This window comes from Mustela nivalis, assembly GCF_964662115.1.
Source record: "Mustela nivalis genome assembly, chromosome: 7".
NCBI classification, from domain to species: Eukaryota; Metazoa; Chordata; class Mammalia; order Carnivora; family Mustelidae; genus Mustela; species Mustela nivalis.
Window position 1 is genome coordinate 7600713 of NC_139026.1, and position 25220 is coordinate 7625932.

Sequence of the window (25220 nt, forward strand, 5' to 3'; positions counted from 1 at the left end):
ATAAATGAAATAAAATCTTAGAAGGGGAAGAGACATGGGTGGTGAGAGTCTAATAAGGACGGTGGGGGAATGAATATGAGGGAGGAACATATGTACCCCAAGGACAGGGACCTTATGCACCTAGAATAGCTCTGAGCAGTGTCTGGCACACAGTGGATGCTCAGGGAATACTCGTTGAATGGCTTGATGGTCAGACAGAATTTAAAATGAATGTACAGATAAATCATTCTTCCAAACAAGCCTGATATCTAGGAAGGGGAGAGAAAGTTGTGGGTCAGCTTCCTAACTAGCATCTTTATTTCTCGTGAAAGGATAAGAAGAGAGACTCTGGAGCAGCTACACTATTAGGTTCAAATTTCGGCTTTGCCGTCTGCGAGATCTTGACCTTAGCCAAGTTACTTATCTTCTCCGTGCCTCGGTTTCTTTATCTGAAAAATGGGAACAACAGTAGTACCTCCCTCATGGCCTCACTGCAGGGTGTCTCAGCCTGAGCACTAGTGATATTTGGGGTGTTGTCTGGGGCTCTCCTTGTTGCAGGGTTTAGCAGAATTACCTGGTGCTGCCTCCTAGATGCCAGTAGCTACTTTCCAGCTGTAACAAAAAGAAGTGTCTCCAGATACTGCCATTTGTCCCCTTGGGGGCGAAATTGCCCTGGATTAAGAACCACTGGGCTTTTGTGAGGGTTAAAAGTATTGATACGTGTAGAGCACACAGAACGGTATCCGGCACACAGACTTGAGCATAGTGGCTTCTAGGAAATAGTGTTTCTCCTAGCAGCGGCTGAGGACACTTTCAACTCCCATTTGATTAGTAAGAGAAACTTAAGGCACAGTTGCTGATGGAGTGTGAAAAAATGGTTTTATCTATTCCCAGTAAGATTTATTTCTGCACACTGCCACTTTCTGTGGATCTTCTGATATATCTCAATTGGAAGTTTATTTAAGGTGGAGGAACAGTCGTGATAGTTTTTTCTATACTAACTAGGGTTTGGGGACCCGTTTTTGTACCTAAGAGTATGCTTCTCTTCAGGTGTGTGGTAGATTTCAACAAAGTGCTGATGGAGGCCAACATCTATTCTAGTCAGAACTCCCCAACCATAATAAATGTGATCGGTATTTACTGTATTTGGCCACTAAAGAACTGAAACAGTAGTGTACTCAACAGTGTTTCGTGGTTATATTTTATAAAGTAAATTTTTGTTGTGTATCACTTGTGCTTGCTGGTAGCTAATACAGTGCATTAGCTGTTTGCAAGTGGTCTTCCCGCGGGAAGCTGTGAAGGTGGTGGTAGCTGTGGGTTCTGCTTACTGTGTAAAAACCATCATCTAACAAAGGCAGCAATCAGAATGAGGTAATTGCATAAATTCTTTAAAGTCATGATTTGTCACTCCCCATTTAGGGGATTATTACTATTTTTAAAATTGGCTTAAGTCCTTATACCTCAATCTATGTGTAAACAATTTTACATAGATGCATAAATCTGTAAATTTGCATCCTTATTTTTTAAGAGCAGACTTTTTCCCTTAGCATTCCCTCACTTCTTCGCCATTCCCTGCACACTGGTGAATCTTTACCCCCAAACCATGTAAACAACCTAGTGTATATCCTTCCATATTTTTCTCTGCACACACATAATCCTATTATAGATCCACATGCACGTACAAAAACACACAATGTTTTTTTCTTTTATTGGTTTGTTTTTAAATGAAATTACATGCCTTTTTTTTTTTTACCTTTTATTATTCTCACTCAACAATACTTCATGAGATCCTACATCATCTGACATAGCTCAAATTAGTTATTTTAAATGACTGTATGTTAGTTATGGATAATATATTCATTTTACTTCTTTCCTCTTTTGCTGTGATGAAAAACACTGCAATAAACTTCTTTTTTTTTTTACATATGCTTTATGTATGTAGTTCTGTCGTGCGTTTTCTTAGGCATTGAACTGATGAGTTAGGGAGAACATGTATTTTCCAGTTCATTATATGCCTTAGCCAAATTACTTTTTTTTTTTAAGATTTTATTTATTTATTTGACAGAGATCACAAGTGGGCAGAGAGACAGGAGGGGGATGGGGGGAGGAAGCAGGATCTCCACTGAGCAGAGAACCCCATGTGGGGTTCGATCCCAGGACCCTGAGATCATGACCTGAGCTGAAGGCAGAGGCTTAACCCACTGAGTCAGCCAGGCAGCCCTTTAATTAGGATTCTGAACAAGTTTGCTGAATAAGCCATATGAAAGCTCTTTGGACACTGTAGCCACATCTTGAAATGCTGTTGAGATGTGGATTGTGAGGGATCAGGGGACAAATGCAGTAGTTTGTTAACAGTGAGAAGCTGGTATTCAGGTTTTAAGGCATCTATTAATATGAAAATGTTGCATAAAACTGAGTTTTGCTGGAAAATATGTCTTTGCATCTATGCAAAACCTTCTTCCCCAGATCCTTGGCAAATTACCATGTAGCAAAGATCACTTTCTGTGGAAGTTTATCACAGTGGTAAGGAGATCACATTCAAGAAGGGTTTACATTTTATGGACCATATTTAACCAGAAAATTGATGCCAGCGTACACTTTAATGCAGTACAGTTCATATTATGAATAACTTTTCTTAGCCTTCTAACTAGTCATAATTTTAACAGTATTAAAACTACCCCATATTGACTAACACCCTTCTTCCCCAGTAGTCGGTACTTAGTTATCTCATTTAGCGGCAATCCTGTGTGGTAGGTACTTTGAGAGAAACTATAACCTCGTTTTAAGTGCTGGAGGTAGGGGTCACACCTTCGACTTCAAAGCACTTCCCTATTAATACTATGCAGTCTCTTAATTAGATACAGTATGGATGAGCTGGGATAAGACTCATGGCTAATTTTTAAGCTTTATCGTAACATAAATATAGACCATCACAGGCATTATCAGTACCCAGGGATTAATTGAATATGATCTTTTTCCATTTCCCTTCCCCTAGACTCTGACAATGAAATAATAGTACCAAATGTTTAATAATTGGTGAGCATTGGGTGAAAGATAGCAGACTGAAAACTCTGGGTATATAATAATGTTTATTGAGTATCCATTGGTTAGAGCTTATGGTAGGTAGAGCCCTATTTTGTGGCAAAATAAGAAAAGAAAGAAGATACTAATCCTTTTCTTCAAATAGCTCAGCATTCAGTTGGAGATAGATGTTGTCATGCTACAAAATAAAAGAAAATTTTATGCTGAAAGTATAGCAGGTGGAGTGACCAGAGTTTTTTGAGGTTAATTAGGGAAAGTTTCTTGGAAAAGTTAAGTTTTGAGCCAGGGTTTTAAGATGATGGACATGAACAGGTGGCAGATCTGTGTTTCTTAAAAGATATTATACTCAGTCAATTCCAAGTTTGAATATTTCATAATTTTAAAAAGAAGGGAGTGTCCTTTATCACACGTCTTGTACTTCTAAATTGAAGATTCTGTTTGACCAGACTCTTTTCTAAGGTTTTCCTTACTTAAGTGACTGCTTTGCTATGCTTCCCTTTGTCATTTTGATTACTTAAATTTGTAGGAATGGAGTTTAAATACAGGATCTGGGTTCAGAAAATAACTTTTAGTTTTCTGTTGCTTTTCATAAAAATAAAAGGGTTAAAGATCATTTTAATTGTTTCTCACCATTTACCTAGTTTTATTAATTGAAAAGTTACTGTTTCCTAATAGAAAGGCTGATGTGTTGATATGTTCAGAATCATGGCCTGAATTCTGAGCAGATGCAGCATTTATCCTGAGATTATCTGAGAATTTGAGACCTAAGAAATCTGAGAAATCTAAATTAATCTTTTAAAATTACAAAGCAAGTGGTGGTCATTTTTTAAATTTTTAAAATCAATTTTCAATTATAAAATAATGTTTTCTTTCTCTTTTTCTTTCTTTCTTTCTCTCTTTCTCTCTTTCTTTTTATGATTTTATTTATTTGACAGAAAGACAGCAAGAGAGGGAACACAAACCAGGGAAGTGGGAAAGGGAGAAGCAAGAAGCAGGCTTCCCACTGAGCTGGAAACCCGATGTGGGGCTCCATCCCAGGACCCCAGGATCATGAGCCGAAGGCAGCCGCTTAATGACTGAGCCACCCAGGCACCCCGAGTATATTTGTTTTCTTAAATATTGAACTTTTACAAAGAAGGCTCATTATCCCCAATCCAACTTTGAGTTCTTCACCATTTACATTTAAAGCTATGAAATGTATTATTTATCTAAATTTCACTGAATCTTTACAGTGGGCCTATGAAGCCTTAGATGTTTTTTTTTTTTTTTTAAGAAAAGTATCCTGGGAAATGTTGGTACCTTCTTTGTAGTACAGTCTTGATAAAAAAAAATTGGTGGGGGGGCACCTGGGTGGCTCAGTTGGTTGAGCATCTGACTTTTTTTTTTTTTTTTTTTTAGATTCAATTATTTATTTGAGATAGAGTGAGTGGGGGTGGAGAGCGTCAGAGAGATAGGGAGAGAGAGAATACCAAGCAGACTCTGCGGAGCATGGAGCCCGCCATGGGGCTCAATCCCAGAACCCTGAGATCATAACTTGAGCTGAAACCGGTGTCAGACACTTAACCAACTGAGCCACCCAGGTGCCCTGAGCATCCAACTCTTGATCTCCGCTCAAGACTTGATCTTGGGGTTGTGAGTTTAAGCCCTGCACTGGGCTCCATACGGGCTCTGGAGCCTACTTTAAAAAAAAATTTGTTGTTGTTGTTGTTGAATCGTATCAGAGTCTCAAGACGTGTGACAAAGGACGTCACTTTTTTAAAAATTATGAACCATTCCATAGGAACCAAGTCTCTGAGTACATTTTAGGGAGCTCAATAAACTCATTATCTTAAAGGGCCAAAACTTGTTGCAGATTCCCAGATTGCAGACACTGTGTAGGTAAGTGGCTCTCCTGCTTGCACTGTTTTGAGATTGGAGCTTCTGCGTATTATGTGAACTAGAGCATTGATGTCTGTGAAGCAGCGTGTGTAACCCTGGTCAGCAAGTGACTGCTGGGCAAGCTGATTTCTAGGGAGACTGTCTAGACTGGCAGAAAAATTAGCCTGCAGTACTCTTGCTTCAGAGGAGATGAGTGAGGGGAGACAGCCTTATGCTAGAGGAGTTCTAGCAGCTTTCAGCTTCGACCTTCTGATTTTGTTGCTAGTTCGTGATGTGGAGAGCGCTTGTTTAGCAGGTGACACCTGGATCACTGAAAAAGAGCAAACGGTAGTGTGTTCTGGACCTATCACAAGCAGCTACAGGGAAGCCCCGACGAACAGATCTCCTCATTAGCTCAGCTTTCCTGCACCTACAAGGAAGAACCTGTCTTTGTGTTTTCCTTAGGTTCTTCTTGCCAGTACACAGTACGAGGCACCTTTAAGCAGAGTGGAGCATAGCAAGGGAGCTTGGGTGATTCAGAAGTTTCACTAGCTGCCAGCTTGCCGTGGGCACTGATGACAGGAGGGAGAGTGAAGGGGAGTAACAGGGTGTCCTCTGTGGGATTAGGTAGGCAGAAAGATCCTGGGTTTCCCTGGTAGCATGAGGATTCTTTACAGAGACTGGTTGTACACTAATAAGAGAAAGATATGAAAGTATGGTGTTCTTTTGCTTATAGGCATAGACTTTACTTACATATAAGAAAGTATAGACTTGAAAAACTGTACTTGAAAATCCTACCCAGGTTCTCCTCTGCTTGTGAAATCTTCTGTTTGGACTGAAGTATCACTGCTTGGTTTCATTGCGAAAGGAACTTTATGGGGGGCAGTTTAAATAAGATCATGTTCTAATATCACACAGACATTTTCTTTTTGTGTGCTATGTTCTGCTTTTAAAATCTTAAAATGACCACTCTAGTTCTGGAAGTCATCTTTAAGAAATAAACATTTTTAAAAAGTAAAGTATTTTTGAGTACGTGTGATTATAGGGAGGCAGCAGTTGAGAAACTAATCGCTTTCCTGAAAGACAGGATTACTAAAAGGTGCAGCCAGTAGAAGACTCTCCTTCCATGCTAGTTTCTCTGTTTCAGAAAGTTGGCTTGCAGTAAAGCGTCGGTCTGCAGTGTGCTGGGCACCCCTGCTCCGCGTTTGTGTTCAGACTGCTTGTCAGTACTCTGCGTTGTCTCCATTCTTTAAATGACTCACTGTTAGTCAGAGTCAGAACGAGGAATCCAGAAGAGATTGTGACTGGCTCCCTATTTTGGGTGATGGTTTTTATTTAATTTCCTAGGTCATGTAATATAGGCAGATATTAACAGTTTGAGAAATCCTTCAGGAATGTTAGTTCCAAGCATGACACCTTTATGAGAAAACAGTTGTGAATTCACTGAAATGTAAATTCAGTAATGTTAAATACACCTTTATACATTACTCCTCCTGTTTTCTACCTCGTTAGTATATTTGTGTCTATATAGTGGGAGACCTTGAGCTGTCCCAAGATGGAAAATTAAAATTAGTAAAAGGAACCACTTCCGGAACATTTTCTGGGTGGCTGATATACTGATTATTGCTTGTTTCATTAAATTCATCATAAATCATAATAATTTGATGATGTTATGCCCATTTTCAGGTGAGATGAAAGCTAAGTGAGGTTAAGTGACTTACCCAAACTCAGACTGGAAGTAGGTGGTAAGAGCAAGAATTTATACAAAGGTTTTTCTAGTTCCAGGTCAGAGTTCTCAGCCACTATAGCACATTGTCCCTGCCCTGCTTCTGAGAGGTAGAAGATCGCAGTGGGTCCTGGGTAGAAGAAAAAGTGAATCTGGTGCTCTTGCTTTCTGTGTCTCCCTTCTTCCTCAGCACCACGCATATGTAGAGCATACAATAGCTATTTACTGAAGAAACAAGGATATTCAATTGACCATGGAATTTGGAAGTGAGCTGACTTCTTTTGTTTGTAAAATTTTTGTAAGTGTACAGCTATATTTCTGACTATAGTAAAGTACGTCTTCGTCTCATGTTTGCTAGGTTTCTTTGTTGCATGTATAGACATTTGAGTAAGAATAAACAAGTCAGGGCTCCATATGATTTCTGGAAATCATCAGCAGTCTGAGTACCCGTTTCCCTCTTCCTGACCAACCTCCCCCTGCTGGGATTGGCCCTCTTTGTTTCCGCACTGCTGTCAAAATGCCCTTTCTCTGTTTCTTTTCTCTCTATTGTCTGTTCCACAAGAAGTTGTTATTTTCTCACCCTTTGCTTTTGTGTGTTCTTCTCCCTTTGGTTGCAGGTCCCTTCCCCATAGTTTGACTTTTTTTTCCCCCTTTTAATCCAGCCAGGTCTCAGGTCAGGTGTCTTCTCTAACTCCTCCAAACCCAGCTAGATCTTCTTTTTGAGTTCCCATCAGAGCATGTATCATGCTGACGGATTGTATGATTGAGTACAAGTCTGTCTCTGTTTACGAGCCTGTTGTAAGCCCCATGAGGGCAGGGGCTTTCTTTTAAAAATTGGGATCAGTTTATAGGCAGTAAAAGTAATCCCTTTATAGGTACAGTTCGCTGAGTTTTGATAAAAAGTAAACCACCACCAGGGTGCCTGGGTGGCTCAGTGGGTTAAGCCTCTGCCTTCAGCTCAGGTCATGGTCTCAGGGACCTGGGATTGGGCCCCACATCAGGCTCTCTGCTCAGCATGAAGCCTGCTCCCCTTCCTCTCTGCCTGCCTCCTTGCCTACTTGTGATCGCTCTCTCTCTGTCAAATAAATAAATAAAATCTTAAAAAAAAAAAAAGTAAACCAGCACCATAATCGAGATACAGGGAATAGGTCCATCAAGAAGTCCCATCATGCCTCTTTGTAGACAGTCTCTCCTCGCCCATCCCCAGCCTGGTACCCACTGATTTTATTTCTGCCCTTATAGTTTTGTCTTTTCCTGAATTTCATATAAGTGCAGTCATTCCGTGTTGTAGCCTTTTGCATTTGCCTCTTTCACTTAGCGTAATGCTTTTGAGGTTTGTACATGTTGTTGTCTGTAGTAGTTCATGTGTTTCCTCACCGTTAGTACATTCCTTCATATGGAGGTACCACCATTTTTTATTCTGTTCATAAGCTGAAGAACATATTGGTTGTTTCTCATTTTTGGCCATTAAAATAAGGCTGCTATGAATATTCATGAACAGCTCCATATGTGGACGTATGTTTTCATTTCCCTTTGTGTAAGTATTCAGGGATGAGATTACTGAGTTGTATGGTAAATCCATGTTTAAGTTTGTAAGAGACTTCCGGACTGTTTTCCCAGCTCATCATTTTGTATTCTCCCAGTAATGCCTGAGAGTGTCAATTGCTCTGCATCCTCCCCAGCAAATTCTTTTTTTTTTTTTTTTTAAGATTTTATTTATTTATTTGACAGAGAGAGATCACAAGTAGACAGAGAGGCAGGCAGAGAGAGAGAGAGGGAAGCAGGCTCCCCGCTGAGCAGAGAGCCCGATGCCAGACTTGATCCCAGGACCCTGAGATCATGACCCGAGCTGAAGGCAGCAGCCTAACCCACTGAGCCACCCAGGCACCCTCACCAGCAAATTCTTTATTGGTAGTGTTTGTTTTCTGACATTGGCCAAATTATTACCTTCACATGGTCTTTTGGGGGAAAAGGTGTTGCTTATGTTAAGGCTTTCTGATAAGTTTTTTCTTTATTTTTTTTCTTTTTCTTTCCTTTCCATATTACAAATATTTATTGAACATCTTACAGTGCAAGGGGATGGATGAGTATGAACAACTCTTACCTCAAAGCCCCCTGGTTGGCCCTGTGGGTAGGGGCCGTGGCCAAGGATGGAGACACCTGTTTTCCCCTAGAACAGATTGCTTCACTAGAGGTTTTTGCTTCCATGCCTCTACGTTTTATGCCTTGCTCAGCTTTCAAGTGCAGGGGAATCTTGTGGGGAGAAGAAAATGGTGGCCCATCTGGCCCTAGCTGTGCCGTCCGCCTTACTGACCACCTTAGGGGAAAATGCCCACGAGTGTCAGGATGGTAGCTCTCCCCATAATAATGAGCTGTGTAGGTTTTTCAGTTTAGTCTGTTGGTGTAGCCGCCCTGATTTTCTACCCAGTGATCTGAATGATGGGGTTATGATAGCTAAGTAGTAGAATCAAATGGTGAGCTGAGTTGAGATGGATAAGGGTGTGAATCTCAAATTTTTGCCATTGCAGTATATTGTCTCTGACACTAGCTATCATCTTAAGAGGCTTTATTATTTTTTTTTTTGTAAGTGAAAAAGTCAAATATGTACTGAGCTGTATCTTTTTTTAGAGACTTTGTCGCTAAAACATCTGCAAATTGCCAAGAAGTGTCTGTTCACTCATTTATTTGTTCATTGAGCACATTTGCTAATTAACCGTTACGTTTATGGTACTGCTTCTTGATGCTGTCATGTGGCTTATTTCAAAGTAAATTCTTCCCGAGTTTTTCCCTTGGTACTGCCCTTCCTCCCAATTTGGTATCTTTCATCTGTAAACATTTTAAAAACAAATGTCAATTGAAATAAAATAGTACAGTGTTACAGGTCCTTGTTCTACTTTGGTGCAGACTTTACACAGGAAGGGAGGGAGGCATAGGAGAGAAGAGGGAACCTGGTCATGTGATACCACTTGTCTGGCAGAAGCCTTTTGGTTCTGAGCAGAGAAACCAACTGTTTACTATTTTGGGTGAATGAGGTTGGTTGGTTGCTACGAGCATTTTCTCTAAGGGAACCCTCTTCTCTTCCAGCTCTACACATTGAAATCATCCCAGTCCTGCTTTTTGGCATTTGGGTAGAGGAGGGAGGTGTCTGTGTCGAGGCCCAGTGCTGACAGGAAGAAATGTTTTCCAGGAGACTTACTGATTCTGACCTTCTGCTGTCACTGCTTCTAATGCCTCGCTCCCTAAGTAAACTTGGGATCTAGCTGTTCTTATACCCTCAGCACTGCAGAAACAAAGTGCCCACTTGAAGCTAAAGAACAATGCTAATCAGATTTTCAGCAAATAATAAATGGCCTCTTTAAGGAGTGAGGTAAGGAAGACAGGTTTATTGCAACACTGGCCTTTGGAGCCTCACATCTCCCCCAGCATGCTGGAGGAGAAGACCAAGATTCATCAACCCACCTGCAGGATTCTGCCGCTCTCATGGATTGTCCTGGAGCCCGGAAGGGACAGCTGCTCCGCAGTGCGACTGGCCCCTTATCACAGTTTTCGGGAAGGTTGGCATATTTATCCTCTTGGGATTTGCATGCTTTTGTTTCCTCCTTAATTCACCGTCGGCTTTTTATCTCGTCCCTGTTCCTCGGCAGCCAGCCAAGCTTTGACTCTGGGTAGTTTACTCTCCCAAGGTTTTGACTGAAGCTTGTAGAGCCCTCAGCAGGTAGACGACTGAGCATGGTACCATAGGGTGCACTTCATGACCTGATGGGGATAGTGTTTATGATGTTTTTCTTGCTCCCTTCCTTCCACCCTTGCAGAGCTCACATACTGAACCCAGATTATGGAAGAATGAAGAAAAACACTTTATAAGGTGGGATTCTTCCCATTTATGTGGGTCACATGCAGTGTTTTAGCAATAAAACATACTCTGGCCATAGGTTTTAGACAAATAAATAGGGAGCTAGTGATGAGGACTTTAGTTTCTTCTGTTAAATACTGATAGTGGATAGATAACCTCTGAGATCTCATAACACTAAGATATCATAATTTAAAACAAAATAATATTTGGAAGGCTTTTTCTTTTTACTTATACTGAATGTTAGTTTGGGTTGTTGGGGCTGGCCTTACCAATCTTTTTAGTAATTGTAGAGTTATATTAGAATTACATCCACATGTATGAAAGATAGCAGGAAACTGTTTATTAGGTTAATACCCATGAAGGATTTTTCCTTTGTAAACATCCCTCTTTTGTGTTTTGAAACTGCTGGGAAAATATTGTTTGGGAGTAGAATGGACACATTTGAATTCTGCAAAAAAGTTCAGTAATTCTTTCAGGAAAAACTCCTCTAAGTTATGAAAAAATATGTGGGGGGGAGTAGAGACTTCATTCAAATTCTAACAGATATGAATGGAAAAGAATTGTCAACATTTTCTCTCTCCTAGCTTGGGAAGCTTCTCCACTATTGTTTATATAACTGCTACTTTTCTAAAAACTTAGACATTTCTTTTGATTTCTTAAGATCTCTTTGGGACGTTACTAACATTTGACAGGATGGTTTGAGCTTGTGGTATCAGCAATGAATGAATCCACTGATGAGGAGATGAGTGATTATCAGTGCCCAGTTTGCAAAGAATGATTTAAAAAATGGACTGAGAGGCAGTTGATTTTTTTTTTAAATATCTAAAAGTGTTATAATGTCAAAGAAACACCACAGTAACATTTCAGGGAAGGTTATTTGAAAGGGAGAGACTGTATGGCTTAGGACCTAAAGCTTTGGGATGCCACTGTTAACTTTTTGTAACCAGAAGATTATAGTGTTTCAGATTCCCAGTATGAATATTAAATAGCTTTGTTTCAAGAGTAGCCATGTATAGAAAATAGAGATGCAGACTTGGCATAAGTAGGATCAGAATGGCAATTTTAGACAGCTAGCCATAGCAATTGACTATATGTTTTTCTGATTTTATACTGTACTTGGAAATTTGTATCTAGAATTCTTTGTCTGTTGGATCTTGAGAGAACTCATTGTTTTCTACCAGTACACATTGTTTTTTAAAAATGATTGTCATTTTATAAGCTGCATAGGAGAAATAGATTGTGCATTAGATAGTGAAAGTATAAAGGATGTCCAGGATTACTCCTTTTGGGCTGAAGCAGGTGCTTGAGGGATAGAGACAGTTCTTCCTTCAGATACACAAAACTACCCAGCGAAAGTGACTCTTCTCAGTATTGTGTTTTATTATTATAGATCAATGCCTGATGATAATCTTTTCCTTCTTTCATATTTTTCTTAGCTCTTTATTTTTCCTAAGTTAAAAAAAAAAAAAAAGGATTTTGAAAGGTGGCACACATTTCTCAAGAGAATTGTTTAGGACCATAGGAGGCTATGTGTGATACTGTTCCTGCTGTTTCAGTTGACCGCACAAGGATAGAGACCACACTTTAATTTACTCTTTATGGTCTTAGGACCTGTGGTTTTCTTGACTTTGGCAAGGATCAGAACTGTATTTTTTTTTTTTAGAAGTCTTGTGGGAGGTTGGGGTACCAGGTGGTGGGTATTATAGAGGGCACGGATTGCATGGAGCACTGGGTGTGGTGAAAAAATAATGAATACTGTTTTTCTGAAAATAAATAAATTGGAAAAAAAAAAAGAAGTCTTGAAAGATTGATGTCTTGGGGCGCCTGGGTTGCTCAGTGGGTTAAAGCCTCTGCCTTTGGCTCAGGTCATGATCCCAGGGTCCTGGGATCGAGCCCTGCGTCGGGCTCTCTGCTCGGCAGGGAGCCTGCTTCCTTCTCTCTCTCTCTCTCTGCCTGCCTCTCTGCCTACTTGTGATCTCATCTGTCAAATAAATAAATTAAATCTTTAAAAAAATAAAAAAGAAAGAAAGATTGATGTCTTGAAGTTTAATGCAGCTTTCTGGTACAGCACTGCCCAGTACTGTATCAGCACTGTCCAGTACAGTAGCTACTTGCTATATGTGGCTGTTGAGCCTTGAAATGTGGCTGGAGTGACTAAGAAACTGAATTTTTGGTTTTATTTAATTTTAACTGAATTTGAAGAACACAGGTTGCAAGTGGCTACCATGTTGGATAGCAGAATTTCAGACCCTTCACAGCCTGACCTTCACCTGCCTTTCTGGCTACCTTCTACTCCCCTTTCACAAACTTCATTCTCCATCTAAATTGGAATACATTAGTTATGTATATAGCATATACATATAAGAACATATGTATATATGTTCTTAACCTTATAATATTTCCTACCTCTGGGTTTTGGCTCCTTGCTAGTTTTTGGGTTTTGTTCATACCTAGTGTATAAAGTCCTCCAGAGAAGGTTTATATGCTGCTGTTCCTACAGAGCTTGCCTGATCCTTTTTGTACTCTAGTGATTTATTCTCTGCAAACTCATAGCACTTACAACACTGTCCTTGATTACAGTGATTTATTTCATATTTTTTAATCCTCTCTATTATACTTATAAATTCCTTGAGGGGTTTAGTTTTTATGGTTATATGTATGTAATTGGCTTACCCTTTTCTCTTTTTTCTCCCTTTGAAAGTGCTCATTAGTGAAGTGTGTTTATACACAGTAGGTGGTTAATAATGCATCAGCTGAGTTAGTCTGCTGAGGGTACTGTGCTTCCTGGCACTAGAGGGCAGTATCATGCCCGTAAGCAAAAATGTGTTCATCCTAAATGAGATACATTTTGAGCACTCCATCCTAATTGAGTTTTATTCAGTATTTCATAGTAATAATTCTGGCCTTCAAAAGAAACTCTGATCCTTTTAAAAAATATTTTATTCATTCGAGAGAATGAGAGAGCGCACGCACGAGAGCACAAATGGGCGGGCGTGCAGAGGGAGAGGCCAACTCCTTGCCAAGCAGGAATCCTGACGTGGGGTTCTATCCCAGGACCCTGAGATCATGACCCGAGCCCAGGCAAACGCTTAACCGGCTGAACCACCCAGGCGCCCCTCAGATCTTTTAATTGTCAATGATATTAATAAATAACCTTTCCCCACAATTGTCTTGAATTAGATTTAGAATATGACCCTGGTCCAGGAGATTGGTGAGATTCTCACTGGGAAGAAACTTGGTACATCTGAGAAACACTGGCCAAGGCATTAGGTGTCAGAGATAATTCCTTGAGGGCTAAAAGCCTTTTTGTGGTAGGCAGCTAGCGTTCCAGCACTGAACTGATAGGCAAGAACCTGAAGTTCTTGGTTTGATCTTGCCAATGTGAGTTTGGCTAAATTACTCGAAGCTTGGCAAACCAGTTTCTTTTGTTGTATCATGGGTATAATGTCTGCCATCCTAACTCATAGAGTGAAATAAGATCATATGCAAATAACGTTGTAAAGTATTATATATTTATTTTTAAGAGCTATTTTTATTATATTTCTTATTTCTCTTCTCAATTCCTACTGTGTAACCTAGTACCAAGGCACGTACATAGTAAATGATTGATTATAAATATTTATGACTTTTTAAAAATATTTTCTGTAAAGAATATACTCTGGTAAAGGCTGATGAGAGATGCATTTGCTCCCACCTAGGCTGTGCACACTGAGAAGTGACTATAGTCCCAATAGTTTGGTTGACACATATCCTGTCCTTTGGTGTTATGCAGCCTTAAAATGAGCTGTATGTGAGATAGATCTGTATGGGTGTGTATAAACTAAATATGTATATAAACTTTTTTTAGTCTCCTCTCTAGTGAATTTATTTTGTAGATGCCCTACCCTTCCTAATATTAAGTTAAAATACTCAGAATAAGCCAATTATTGGGGGGGGGGGGTTTGAAGCCATAGAAAACCTGTTCAAATACAGTTATGTAGCCAAAACTGATGTAGTTTGGAAATACGCACGAACATATTTTCCAACAGGTTTGTGAGTTAGAAAAGAAGCCATTCTAGGGGTGCCTGGGTGGCTCAGTGGGTTAAAGCCTCTGACTTCGGCTCAGGTCATGATCCCGGGGTCCTGGGATCGAGCCCCGCATCGGGCTCTCTCCTTGGCGGGGAGCCTGCTTCCTCCTCTTTCTCTCTGTGCCTGCTTCTCTGCCTACTTGTGATCTCTGTCTGTCAAATAAATAAATAAATAAATCTTAAAAAAAAAAAAAGAAGAAGAAGAAGCCATTCTAGAAGAGGGCAGCGTAGGGGTGCTTTTGTTGAGAGCAGGTATCAGCATGGAGCCTTCTCTAGTAAATCATTAGATGCATCAAATAAAATGTTCAGCTGAAGTTCCTGCAATCCCACAGTTACCAAACAGTCTTGCTAAAGAGAGTTGCAGTCAAAATATCTGCAATCGAATCATTTCCTGTTGGGGCTTGCAGGTGGGGAACTGTCTGAAAATGCAGTCCTGTGAGATTAGTTATGCAGAAGATGCCTTGGTGGGATAGGATAGGCCTTGACATTAAATGACAACCTAGCATGTGTGAGGGCGAAGAGGGTACCCCGGGATCCTACAACTAACCAGACCAAGGCATGGAGATCAGGATATGCAGGCCCACTCCCATGGAGGGATCTGAATAAAGCTCCTGTAGGGCATTCAGATATGTGCTGAACACACTCAGGCAGCGGGCCAGGCAGATGGCACATTCCTGTCCTGACCTTCGGAGGCCTGGCAGATTACAAAGCTAGCATTGGAGGCGTGGTTGTGCTCTGGCACGAACAGCCCCAGCAGCCTGCATTTCATCCAGCATTTGGTCCTCCCCAGTTGAAAGGATGCCTTGTGACTGGGTAGGTATCCGAGTCCACTTAGGGACTGGACTGTATTTTCGTATCCCTCTCCGTCTTGAGTTGACTTTTACTGTCAGCACAGCACCAGAAATGACTCACATCCTCTAAGAGATTCCTCCAGACTGGGGATGACCCAGCGTTAGCCTTTGAGATGCATTGACTCCCCTACCTTCCTACCCCAACCTGTCTTGACTAACTCACATTTTTAGGTTTGACTAAGCCTTTCATAGGAAAGATAGGTGGGGGCTAGGCAAGATAAGCTGCAGTCACCTGTCCCTTCTTTGGTTCCAGGGCATCCCTTTGGCTGTGTAAAGGAAATTGGGTATGATACACTTCTTAGGCTTCACCCCCCCCCCCGCCTTTCCTGTTGCCCTTTTGATTTTTTTTAATCTGATACTGAGCCTCTCCTCCCCCCACTCACACACCAACGGAGTCTCCTAAGCTATTTCTGTCGGTTTAATGATCTCCAGCTGTTGCTGTAGTTCTGGCTGTTTTCATGCTTTGATGAGGCAGAAGAACCAGAAAAAGAGGGGTCTTGCTTGGGTATCACACGGAGTGTGAGACAAATGTAATGCTTTTTTTTTTCCAAAAAAACTGGGGCGAGGCTTCTTAAAGAAGGCTGTTAATACTGGGATGATTTGAAAATGCAGGAGGAGGGAAACTACAAGCTAATCTTTCCGGGACATTTTAAAAATAAGCATTCTGCTGAGAGGTGTGGCACCTTCTGCATCCCTCAAAATTATGTTAGAAAAATGTGGTATGTGGTAACTGGGTAATTGTTTCATTACTCTGCATTCTACTTCCATTTTAGCTTTGGAGCTGGAATGCCCCCTCCACCCCTGGTCTGTGTTGAAGGAATCAAGCATCTAAATCCAAAGGATTCTGTGATAGGCAAATGTATGGAAATAATTCCTGAAGTGGCCAGAAAAGGCATTGATTTCAGTTCTGCTTTAACTTAATGTAGGTTTGTTTCGTAAAATTTTGTGCAAAACCTGTAGTAATGACATGTTCTACTTGCAAATCTGACCACACAAACTTCAGGAAATACAAAGTTGCAGTTCTTCAAACAACATGAACTCTCGTACAGTTACATATACATTTACTTCTGAGATGTTTCCACTAAACCGGAGAATGGGGAGTAGGAAAATCCTTCAGTAGTTAAATGGGCTGCTGTATTTTAATAGACTGGCTTTCCCTTTATGTATTTGATCTTGAGAATTGTAACTCTTGCAACAATTTTAGCTGATAGACTTATAGATTTCATACTTCACATGCTGCATGAAATTTAACTGTCCCTTTTTTCTGCCTTTCTGTCTTCTACAGAAAAGAACGATTTTGCTTTGCCAAAGTTAATTTTAAAATACTTTAATTTTTTTTGAGACAAATAGATACAATTTTACATCACCTAGGACTTAAGGAGATAAGCTATTATTTTTTTCCCTTAAGTACCCATAGAGAAATTTACATATAAATATTTTAAGAACTTTCAGATTTTGTGTGTGTATTTTTAGCACATGTGGCCAAATTTCTCATTTCTAATCACCTGTTTCTTAATCCTTGCCCTTGAGGAAATTTGTTTTCATTTATTTTATTTATTTATTTTTTAAGATTTTATTTATTTGACAGAGAGTGAGAGAGCACAAGAGGGAGAGCAACAGTGGGAGAGGGAGAAGCAGGCTCCCTGCTCAGTAGGGAGCCCAGTGTGGGGCTCTGTCCGAGGACCCTGGGATTATGACCTGAGCCAAAGGCAGACAGACGATTAACCAACTGTTGATCTCAGATCAGGTCTTGATCCTCAGGGTTGTGAGTTCAAGCCCTACATTGGGCTCCACACTGGGCATCTAGTCTCCTCAAACAACAACAAAAATCAGGATTTACCTTTTTATTTTTTTCTCAAAATGTCGGTTAAATAAGCTGTCATTAATTACTGCAAACTCTTGAAAGTTAATTTAAAAAATGGGAAGAAGCTAAATAGGATAAGCCTGTCGGGAGAGTTGAAAGTACTTTGGTAGGAAAAAAACTAACTTACTAAATATTTACAGAAATATATGGGGATATAGGCCTCCCTCATTATTTCAGTCCTGAGTATTCTACCATGCTATGTCTTTCAGGGCCACATTATTATTAGAGATCTAGAAAGAGTAAGTACTCTAATACAGTTTTAAGGGAAAGAATTTTTGTCACTTCTGGCTTGCTGTAGAATAACCATGCCCTGTTCCAAGTTTTGAATCTGTTCACCTGTCACCTACCCTTAGCAAAGTTGGGTGCAAAATGTCAGCACCAGTAATACCCACAGAGAATAGCAGATGAGATTCAAGGCTGCCCACATTTCCTGGGTGAACGTGCAGAACTAATGCTGCAGGGAAAACACTGTTCCTGGTGCCTTTAACTTTGGAAGGGTTTGTTCAGATGGCCCTGCCAGTCTAAAGGAAGCACGTTCCCAGTGTACCTTCACCCCATTCAGATGCCTCGAGCAAGTACGTGTTATGCTCAGATCTTGTGTGATGGAGTTAGCTGTCTGAGCACTGTGTTATGGATCCTCAGGAAAGAGACCGATGACATCGAAGTAGCTGGCAGTTTGAGATCTGCCCGCTGCAGTTAAAGGAGGACCTTACTTCACGGGGGAGATGAACAGCTACCCAAAATGAAATGGTGAGCTCCAGATTTTGAGGATAGGGGAAAGAGTTTGATTTATTTACTTACTTACTTACGCATATTATTTTTGTTATGGCTCTGGCATTAAATGTGTTATAGCAGAAAAAGCATAGGCTTTGATATCAGGCCAACTTGTGTTTGAACTCTGGCCTCTACCTCTTACTAGCTGTGCACACAGTTACTTAACCTCTTCGAACTGCTGCTTCTTCATCTGTAAAATGGAGGTAACACGTACCTCACATAGCTGTTGAGATGAAATGAGTCACCGTAGTGGTACATCCCACTGAGAGTTCAACAGACTAGATTCCTCATCTCTTACATCTGAGTTTCCTTCTCAATACAGGCCTCCTCTCACTCAGTGCCTTTGTGCATGTTCTATTTCTGCTGCCTGGAACACTCTCCAGATCTCTTCAAGGTTTATCATATTATGTAGGATTTTGTGTGAGAGTCATCTGTCTCTTCCTCTTCCACAGGCATTCCATGTGTACTTTGTAGAACTACCACCCCCAGTCACTCTCTGTTCTTTCAGTCTGCTGTACTTTTCTTCACATAATGTACCATTGGAAATTATAACATAAATAACTTACTATGTTTCTCCCACTAGAACATATGTCTGTGAGGGCAAGGACTTCATCTATCCATTTTCCTGCCGTATCACCTGGAATAGTGCCCAGCGTATAGTAAGTGCACACTGAGTATCAGTTCAATGAATGAATGAATCAACTCAGAATCTCTGCGACAGCAGGAAAAACCCCTGGCAGAATGCAGGAATGAAGTTGTACCAGGAAGCAGGTGCTCTCTGCTTTTCAGTGTGGACGTCTCTGCACTGAGAGCCAAATGGGAAGTAGGCCTGTGAAGTTCTCTTGTGTCCTTCGCCTTCTGTCTCTGGGAGGAGCCCCTTTGAATGACCTTTACACGTTGGCCACTATCATCCTGTTAGTCTCTATTACTTCTGGAATTTTAATTTAAGGAGCGTTTTAGATTCTAGATTTCTGAAATGCCCTGTGCTATTCACTGAAATCACCTGGATTTTCCCTACTAGTAAGTAGATAATTTTTTTTCCAGCCACATCATGCAGAAAGCACTATTAATAGTGTCATTTTTAAACAAGAGGAACTGGTCTGTTTTATGAAGGAAGAGAAACATAACCTATAATAGTGGCTGAGAGCTCTGGCTGCAGATCGAAATGGAGCTGGGTGACCTCAGGCAAGTTGCTTAATGTGTCTTGTGCTCAATTTCCTCAGCTACACAATAGTATAATAATAGCACCTTCCACATAGCTTTGTTTTAAGAATTGAATAAGATGGGGTACCTGGGTGGCTCAGTCAGTTACGTGACCTTGATTTTGGCTCAAATCATGATCTCAGGGGTGTGAAATTGCGCTCCATGTCAGGCTCCAGCTCGTCACAGAGCCTGCTTGAGATTCTCTCTCTCCCTCTCCTTATGCTCCTCGAGGTCCCAGCCCTCTCTTTAAAAAAAATAAAAAAAATAAAAAAATAAAAAGCTGCCACATGCATGTTTTCACTATTTTATTATTTCATAATACAGAGACCTTTTATATTGTACATAGCTCAGTGGCTCAAGTTAGATTTTCATAAGCTTATCCTTTGTAAATACATGTCAGGATAGATACACAAGTAGCCTACATTTGCCACCCCAGAGAGATATCTGATCCCTCTGCCTGAAGGTCTGTGAGTATTCAGGTTAAATAGATAATATTTATCATTTTTTGGTATTACTTTTGATATCTAAAGCAGATTATTTGAGAGATCACTTAACTCATGTTTATACAATACATACAGAGGTAGGTAGACAAGAAATTTATAGGATTGTGAAAGGGTTGAATAATTGAGGATATTGATAAAACAATCCAACTTGATATCTCATAGGTGGTGTTTTGCATGTGTGATTTTATTTTTTATTTTTTTAAGATTTATTTGTTTATTTCAGAGAGAGAGAGGGAGAATGAGCACATAAGTTGGGGGAAGAGCAGAGGGGAAGGGAAGCAGACTCCCCCCTGAGTGGGGAACCCAGAGGAGGGCTCGATCCCAGGACCCTGAGATCATGACCAAGCTGAAGTCAGTCACTTAACCCACTGAGCCACTCAGGGACTCCTTGTATGTGCAATTTTAGAATTAGGAATTTTTCTCTTCAGGATTACATTGTGGTTCATTCTATTTGTTTATGCCACAATCGTTTTATATTTTGAATTTATTAGAAGCCCCATTATTATTCTTAATAATTGGTCATGTATAGGAATGCATCCGTAATTTCCTTCTGTCCAGTAGATGGTAACATTTCAGTTTGAAAAACCTGACCCTTAAAAGATTTTAGTAATTGATTCATAAATTTTCTGAAGGGAGAGCAAATCCATGGTTTGTTTTTTTTTTTTAAATAAGCTTTTTATTTTACAATAACTTTACGCTTACAAAAAAGTCACAGATAGTATAGCGAGTTCCCGTATACTCTTCACCCAGTTGCCCTATGTTAGCTTCTTATATAATTCTGGTACGTTTGTCAAAACTAAGAGGTTAACATTGGTATACTACTAAGTAAATCCCAAACTTTTTGTGGCTTTTGTATGCTTTCCTACAGATTTCCTTTTTCTGTTCTAAGATCCAGTCCAGGGTACTTCATTACATATGATTTTTAATGGTGAATCGTTAGGATCCTAGAGAGAATTACCTTTACTTTTCTTACTCCACCTCCTTTTGTCTTAACTCTGGATCTGCAGGTCCTTTTTTCTCCGGCAACAGATGAATGATCTTTCTGGGTCCTTTAACCACTATTTCTGTATTGACAGCTTGGAATTTCAGCAGCATGCTTTGAGCAATCATCATACATTCAGTTTTATTAATGAACGGTACTGATCCTTCTGCTTTTCTCTGGGTCTTAACTCTTTCGACATACCAGATTGAAGAGAGTCTGGGAATAGAGGGTGCTTCTTGGCTGCCAAAACTGTCTTCCAAAAGAAAACACTTCCCCTCCAACTGCAGCTCCCTCCTGGTTCCCCTGCTCCAGAACACATAGAATATGATTTTAAATAAGATGTTTTGATAGAAGGCCCTTTTACTTTGCAAAATAAAACATGTAATTGGAAGTGTGGTACCAAATTACTAGCAGTGTCCATTCCTGTCCTAAAGAAAAGCTAGCTGAGATAAAGATTTATATTCTAGGAAAATGTTTATAGTCCATGCTATGCTTTTATAGAGCAGTTTTCACATATGTTATAGTTTTTTGTTTTGTTTTTGTTTTTGTTTTCTGTTTTTTAGCTCAAAGCACGGGACTTATTTTTAGGAGTTGTATTATAGAAGGAAAATTGAGGCTAAAAGAGGTTAAGTGACTTGATTAGGTAGCAACAGAGCTAGGACTAGAACTTTTGTTTTCCAATTCTTTCTCTAATGTTCTTCTTTCCTTATAGGTCAGTTCTATAAATGTATTGTATTCACTTGCAACTTATAAAATACTCATATAACCAACCCAGTATGCATTGCTTGCCCCATTCCCTAGAAATTATAGTTTGGTTAAGAGTAAACCATTCTGGTTAAGGATAGGACTAATTATAGAATACATTGGGGCCTTTAAAATGCTCTTGTTTGTGGCGCCAGGGTGGCTCAGTCAGTTAGGTATCTGCCTTCAGCTTGGGTCATGATCCCAGGGTTCTGGGATCAAGCCTTGCATCAGGATCCCTGCTCGGCAGGAAGCCTGCTTCCCCCGCTTCCACTCGCCTGCTTCTGTTCCTTCTCTTGCTGTGTCTCTTTCTGTCAAATGAATAAATAAAATCTTAAAAAAAAAAAAAAAAGGGTCTTGTTTCTATCAAAAGCACAAGCCAGAAACACATTTTTGGTGCAGTGTACACTGTGCTAACACATTCAGGCTGGTCCCCAAGTTAAAGGGAGAACATTAGTCATGAAAGGGTCTAGAGAAACTTAGAGGTGAGAAAGTGCAGAGGAAGAGAACAGTCCCAGGGATGCTGGAAGACAGAGTGGGGGCAGAGAACCAGAATGCAGGAGAGGTGATGGGAAGGAATAAGGGAGCGCAGACACCTCACTTTCTTTTTATATCTTTCTCATCTCTTTCAGGAAAGATTTGTGGGAAATTAGAATAAATAGGGACTTAGAGAAGTGTTTTACTTTTGGGGAACAATCTCAAGAAATTAATTGAAACTTTAGTAAAACTGATCATGAGGATAAAAATTTTTAAGGCCCCATTTGTTGCGTTCACTCTTCTTACCCCAGGTAGCAAAGATTTTGTTTCTTCGTGACTTCCAGTGTTGGCACTGTCACCTTTGTGTTCTCAATGTGTGTTTAAAATAGATAGATAGATAGATAGATATAGATATAGATATATAAAACTATTTGAATTTTTATTATTTTTAAGATACCAACACTTCTTTTTATTATATATGTATACATGTATATCACACATAAGACCAGATGACTGAATTTGATAGGGACCCTTAATATAGTAGGGCATATGTATTAGCTAAGTTGCATTTTCCTATAACTTTTTTTTTTTTAAAGATTGTATTTATTTATTTATTTGACAGACAGAGATCACAAGTAAGCAGAGATGCAGGCAGAGAGAGAGGAAGGGAAGCAGGCTCCCTGCTGAGCAGAGAGCCCGATGCTGGACTCAATCCCAGGACCCTGAGATCATAACCTGAGCCGAAGGCAGTGGCTTAACTCGCTGAGCCACCCAGGCGCCCCTTCCTATGACTTTTTAAGTAAAAGTCTAGATTACAGGCATCACATCTTTTCTTATAGCATCGTAGTTACTCATTTTGGTTCTCTCTTAAGAATTCCATGAGAGGGGCGCCTGGGTGAGGGCAAAGCAGGGAAAGGGAGAGGGAGAGGGAGAAGCGGGCTTCCCACTGACTGAGCAGGGAGCCTGATGCGTGGCTCGATCCCAGGACCCTGGGATCATGACCTGAGCTGAATGCAGACACTTAACAACTGAGCCACCCAGGCGCCCCACATTAGTTGTTTGGTAAACATCTGTTAGATGAATGGAGAACCGTCCCCCTATCCCAGCTCTGAGTTTGTATTTTGCTTGTGATGCTATAGAGTAACCCAGGCAGCAGAACATGTGGGCTAATCCCCTCTTCTGGGAGCACCCTTCACGTGCTTTTAATCCTATATTCTAAGGATGAAACTAGTGAGTACTTGGAGAATATAGCTTTTGGTTCTAAGTGATACGTGATGTGTTTTTATAAGTTATAAAATCACTAAATGATTTTTTAAGGCATACAGGATAAACTGAAGTATAAAGTACACCAATAGGTATAATTCATTGCTACACAGCTGAGTATTTGAATTATTAGCATGCTAAGCTTCACCTAAGGCTAAAACCTACTCCGTTCCTTCTCTCATCTTCCCAATGAGACAGATTTTCCAGTTTGGAGGTAGAGGTAGTGATGTCTGTTGCTGAATTAAATTGTGTTTGCTTATTTATTCTAGGACTGGGACCTAAAGGTTATTGAGGAGAAAACAATGGATGAGTTACTGGGAGATCAGGCTTGGAAATGCCCTGGCCGTTAGAATCTTTTTTGAAGAGGTCTTCCTGAGCAAAGTGTGGTTCCGAGGGAGGGATTTTGTTCTTTTGCTATCGTTCCCATACTAACCTCTTTCCTGTTCTTTTCTGCTGCCCTCATAAATACTTCATCTCCCAATTCTAGAAGCCTTTGTGGAATCCGTAATGGACAAGTATCAATAAGCTGAGAACAGCGTGCCAAGCTGCACGTCTCCCTCCCCAGTGAAATCCAGGACTACCAACCAGTGGAAGCCACAGAGCTGGCTGGGCTTGAGGACATACCACTTATTTTTGGCTTTTTCTTTCCAATCCTGATTGATCTGTTTGTTTGATGTGGCCATTTCTTTGGCATTCCTCTTGAATGCCGTCAACATACTTCCATGGTTTTTACAGGGCAGAAGCACATGAAGTTTACTCCTTTACTTTGATTTCCCAAGAAGCCAGTTATTCAGACAGCACTGGATCAGTCACCTTTGTTGGAAACAGGTGGAAAACTTGATTAATTCTGTGGGGAGTGCGGAACCTAGGGTTCCCTGCTTTATTGATTTGGTTTCTTTTTATTCCAGTCCTTTTTCTGGCAGGCAGCTCAGTCGATGCACCGTCCATCAGCTTTAAAGACATCTGCTCATCTATATATAGGCTGCCTGCACAGCCCCATTTAGAAACAGATGATACATTAAATTTGTGGAATTCAATAACAGTGAAAGTATAGACTCGTGCATGTACACAAATAGGTATTTCTGTTTAGTTTTTATCCATGTGGGGAGTGGAGAGGAAATCTAAGTGAGTATAATGAATAGAAAGATTTTGTCGAATTCCTACTCTTTTGAATCTCCTTGGTCTAACACCGTCGAGGAGTGTAACCATCTGAAACTAGTGCCCCGTACTCCTTGGTGATGGTGGATGTACATTAAATGTGTGGCCTCTGAAATGTACCCCTGGCTGGAGTACCTTCTGTAGTAGACCCAGCACATGTGGCTCTTATGCTGTGTACGGAAAGTGAGTTATTAAATGGTTTCTTCTCCAATGAATAATCCCTCAACTGATGAATTACTGAATGCTACCTCTGAAACAAACGATATCAGTTATGTTGGCTAATTGAATTAAAAATAAGTAAAATGAATAATCCCTGCATTCTGGAAACATAAACATGAATAATCCCTGCATTCTGGAAACATTCTGCATTTCATTTAGAGTGTTTAGAATTAAGAGGAATTGAGCTAGACTAAGGAAAGCAGAAATTCATATATATCTATTTCTTTGTAGTTGTAAGTTTCAGAAGTGGGGTCCTTGTGTCTATACACAGCCAAACAGATCATTTCCAAGGTACAATGGTGTAGAGGCTGACAACGATCATTTAGAGTTTACTGCCTAGGTCTTTTTTTCTTTTCCTCCTTATAAACATTGTTTGAGTTAGCAGGAGAGGGTTTGGCAATGTGTAAAGTACATGCCTGTAGTCAGGTTGTAGCAATACCCCAAGATACTACTGATAAAGGGCGAATTCTATTATGTGAATGCGGAACTTGGTTGGATTTCAGATAAGCACGGAGTTGGGAGTTCACCGCTGAGAGGGCACAGGATAGAATTTTCAGATAACTGAACTTTAATTTCATTTAGTTTTGCAGATGGAAAGATTTATTAGATAAGCCTTCCTCTTTGAGCTAGACCTGTTGAAAAACAAAGGCTAAATCAACCT

General features: G+C 40.3%; 1 protein-coding gene across 16 annotated transcripts in view; it reads left to right on the top strand.

Annotated features, from left to right (window-relative positions):
• The window catches only part of MRTFA (myocardin related transcription factor A), a 191227-nt gene that overhangs the window by 121746 nt on the left and 44261 nt on the right, over positions 1-25220 (top strand). Inside the window, exon 1 of one of the 16 annotated variants that reach the window (XM_082739959.1) lies at positions 9689-10158. The exons of 14 other annotated variants lie outside the window; for them this stretch is intronic. In XM_082739959.1, coding sequence (XP_082596085.1) covers positions 9951-10158 — 208 coding nt within the window. In that variant the 5' untranslated portion in view covers positions 9689-9950. Of the gene's footprint in view, positions 1-9688; positions 10159-25220 lie in introns of those variants that run through there. One more of the 16 variants, XM_082739958.1, reaches the window with a different exon arrangement.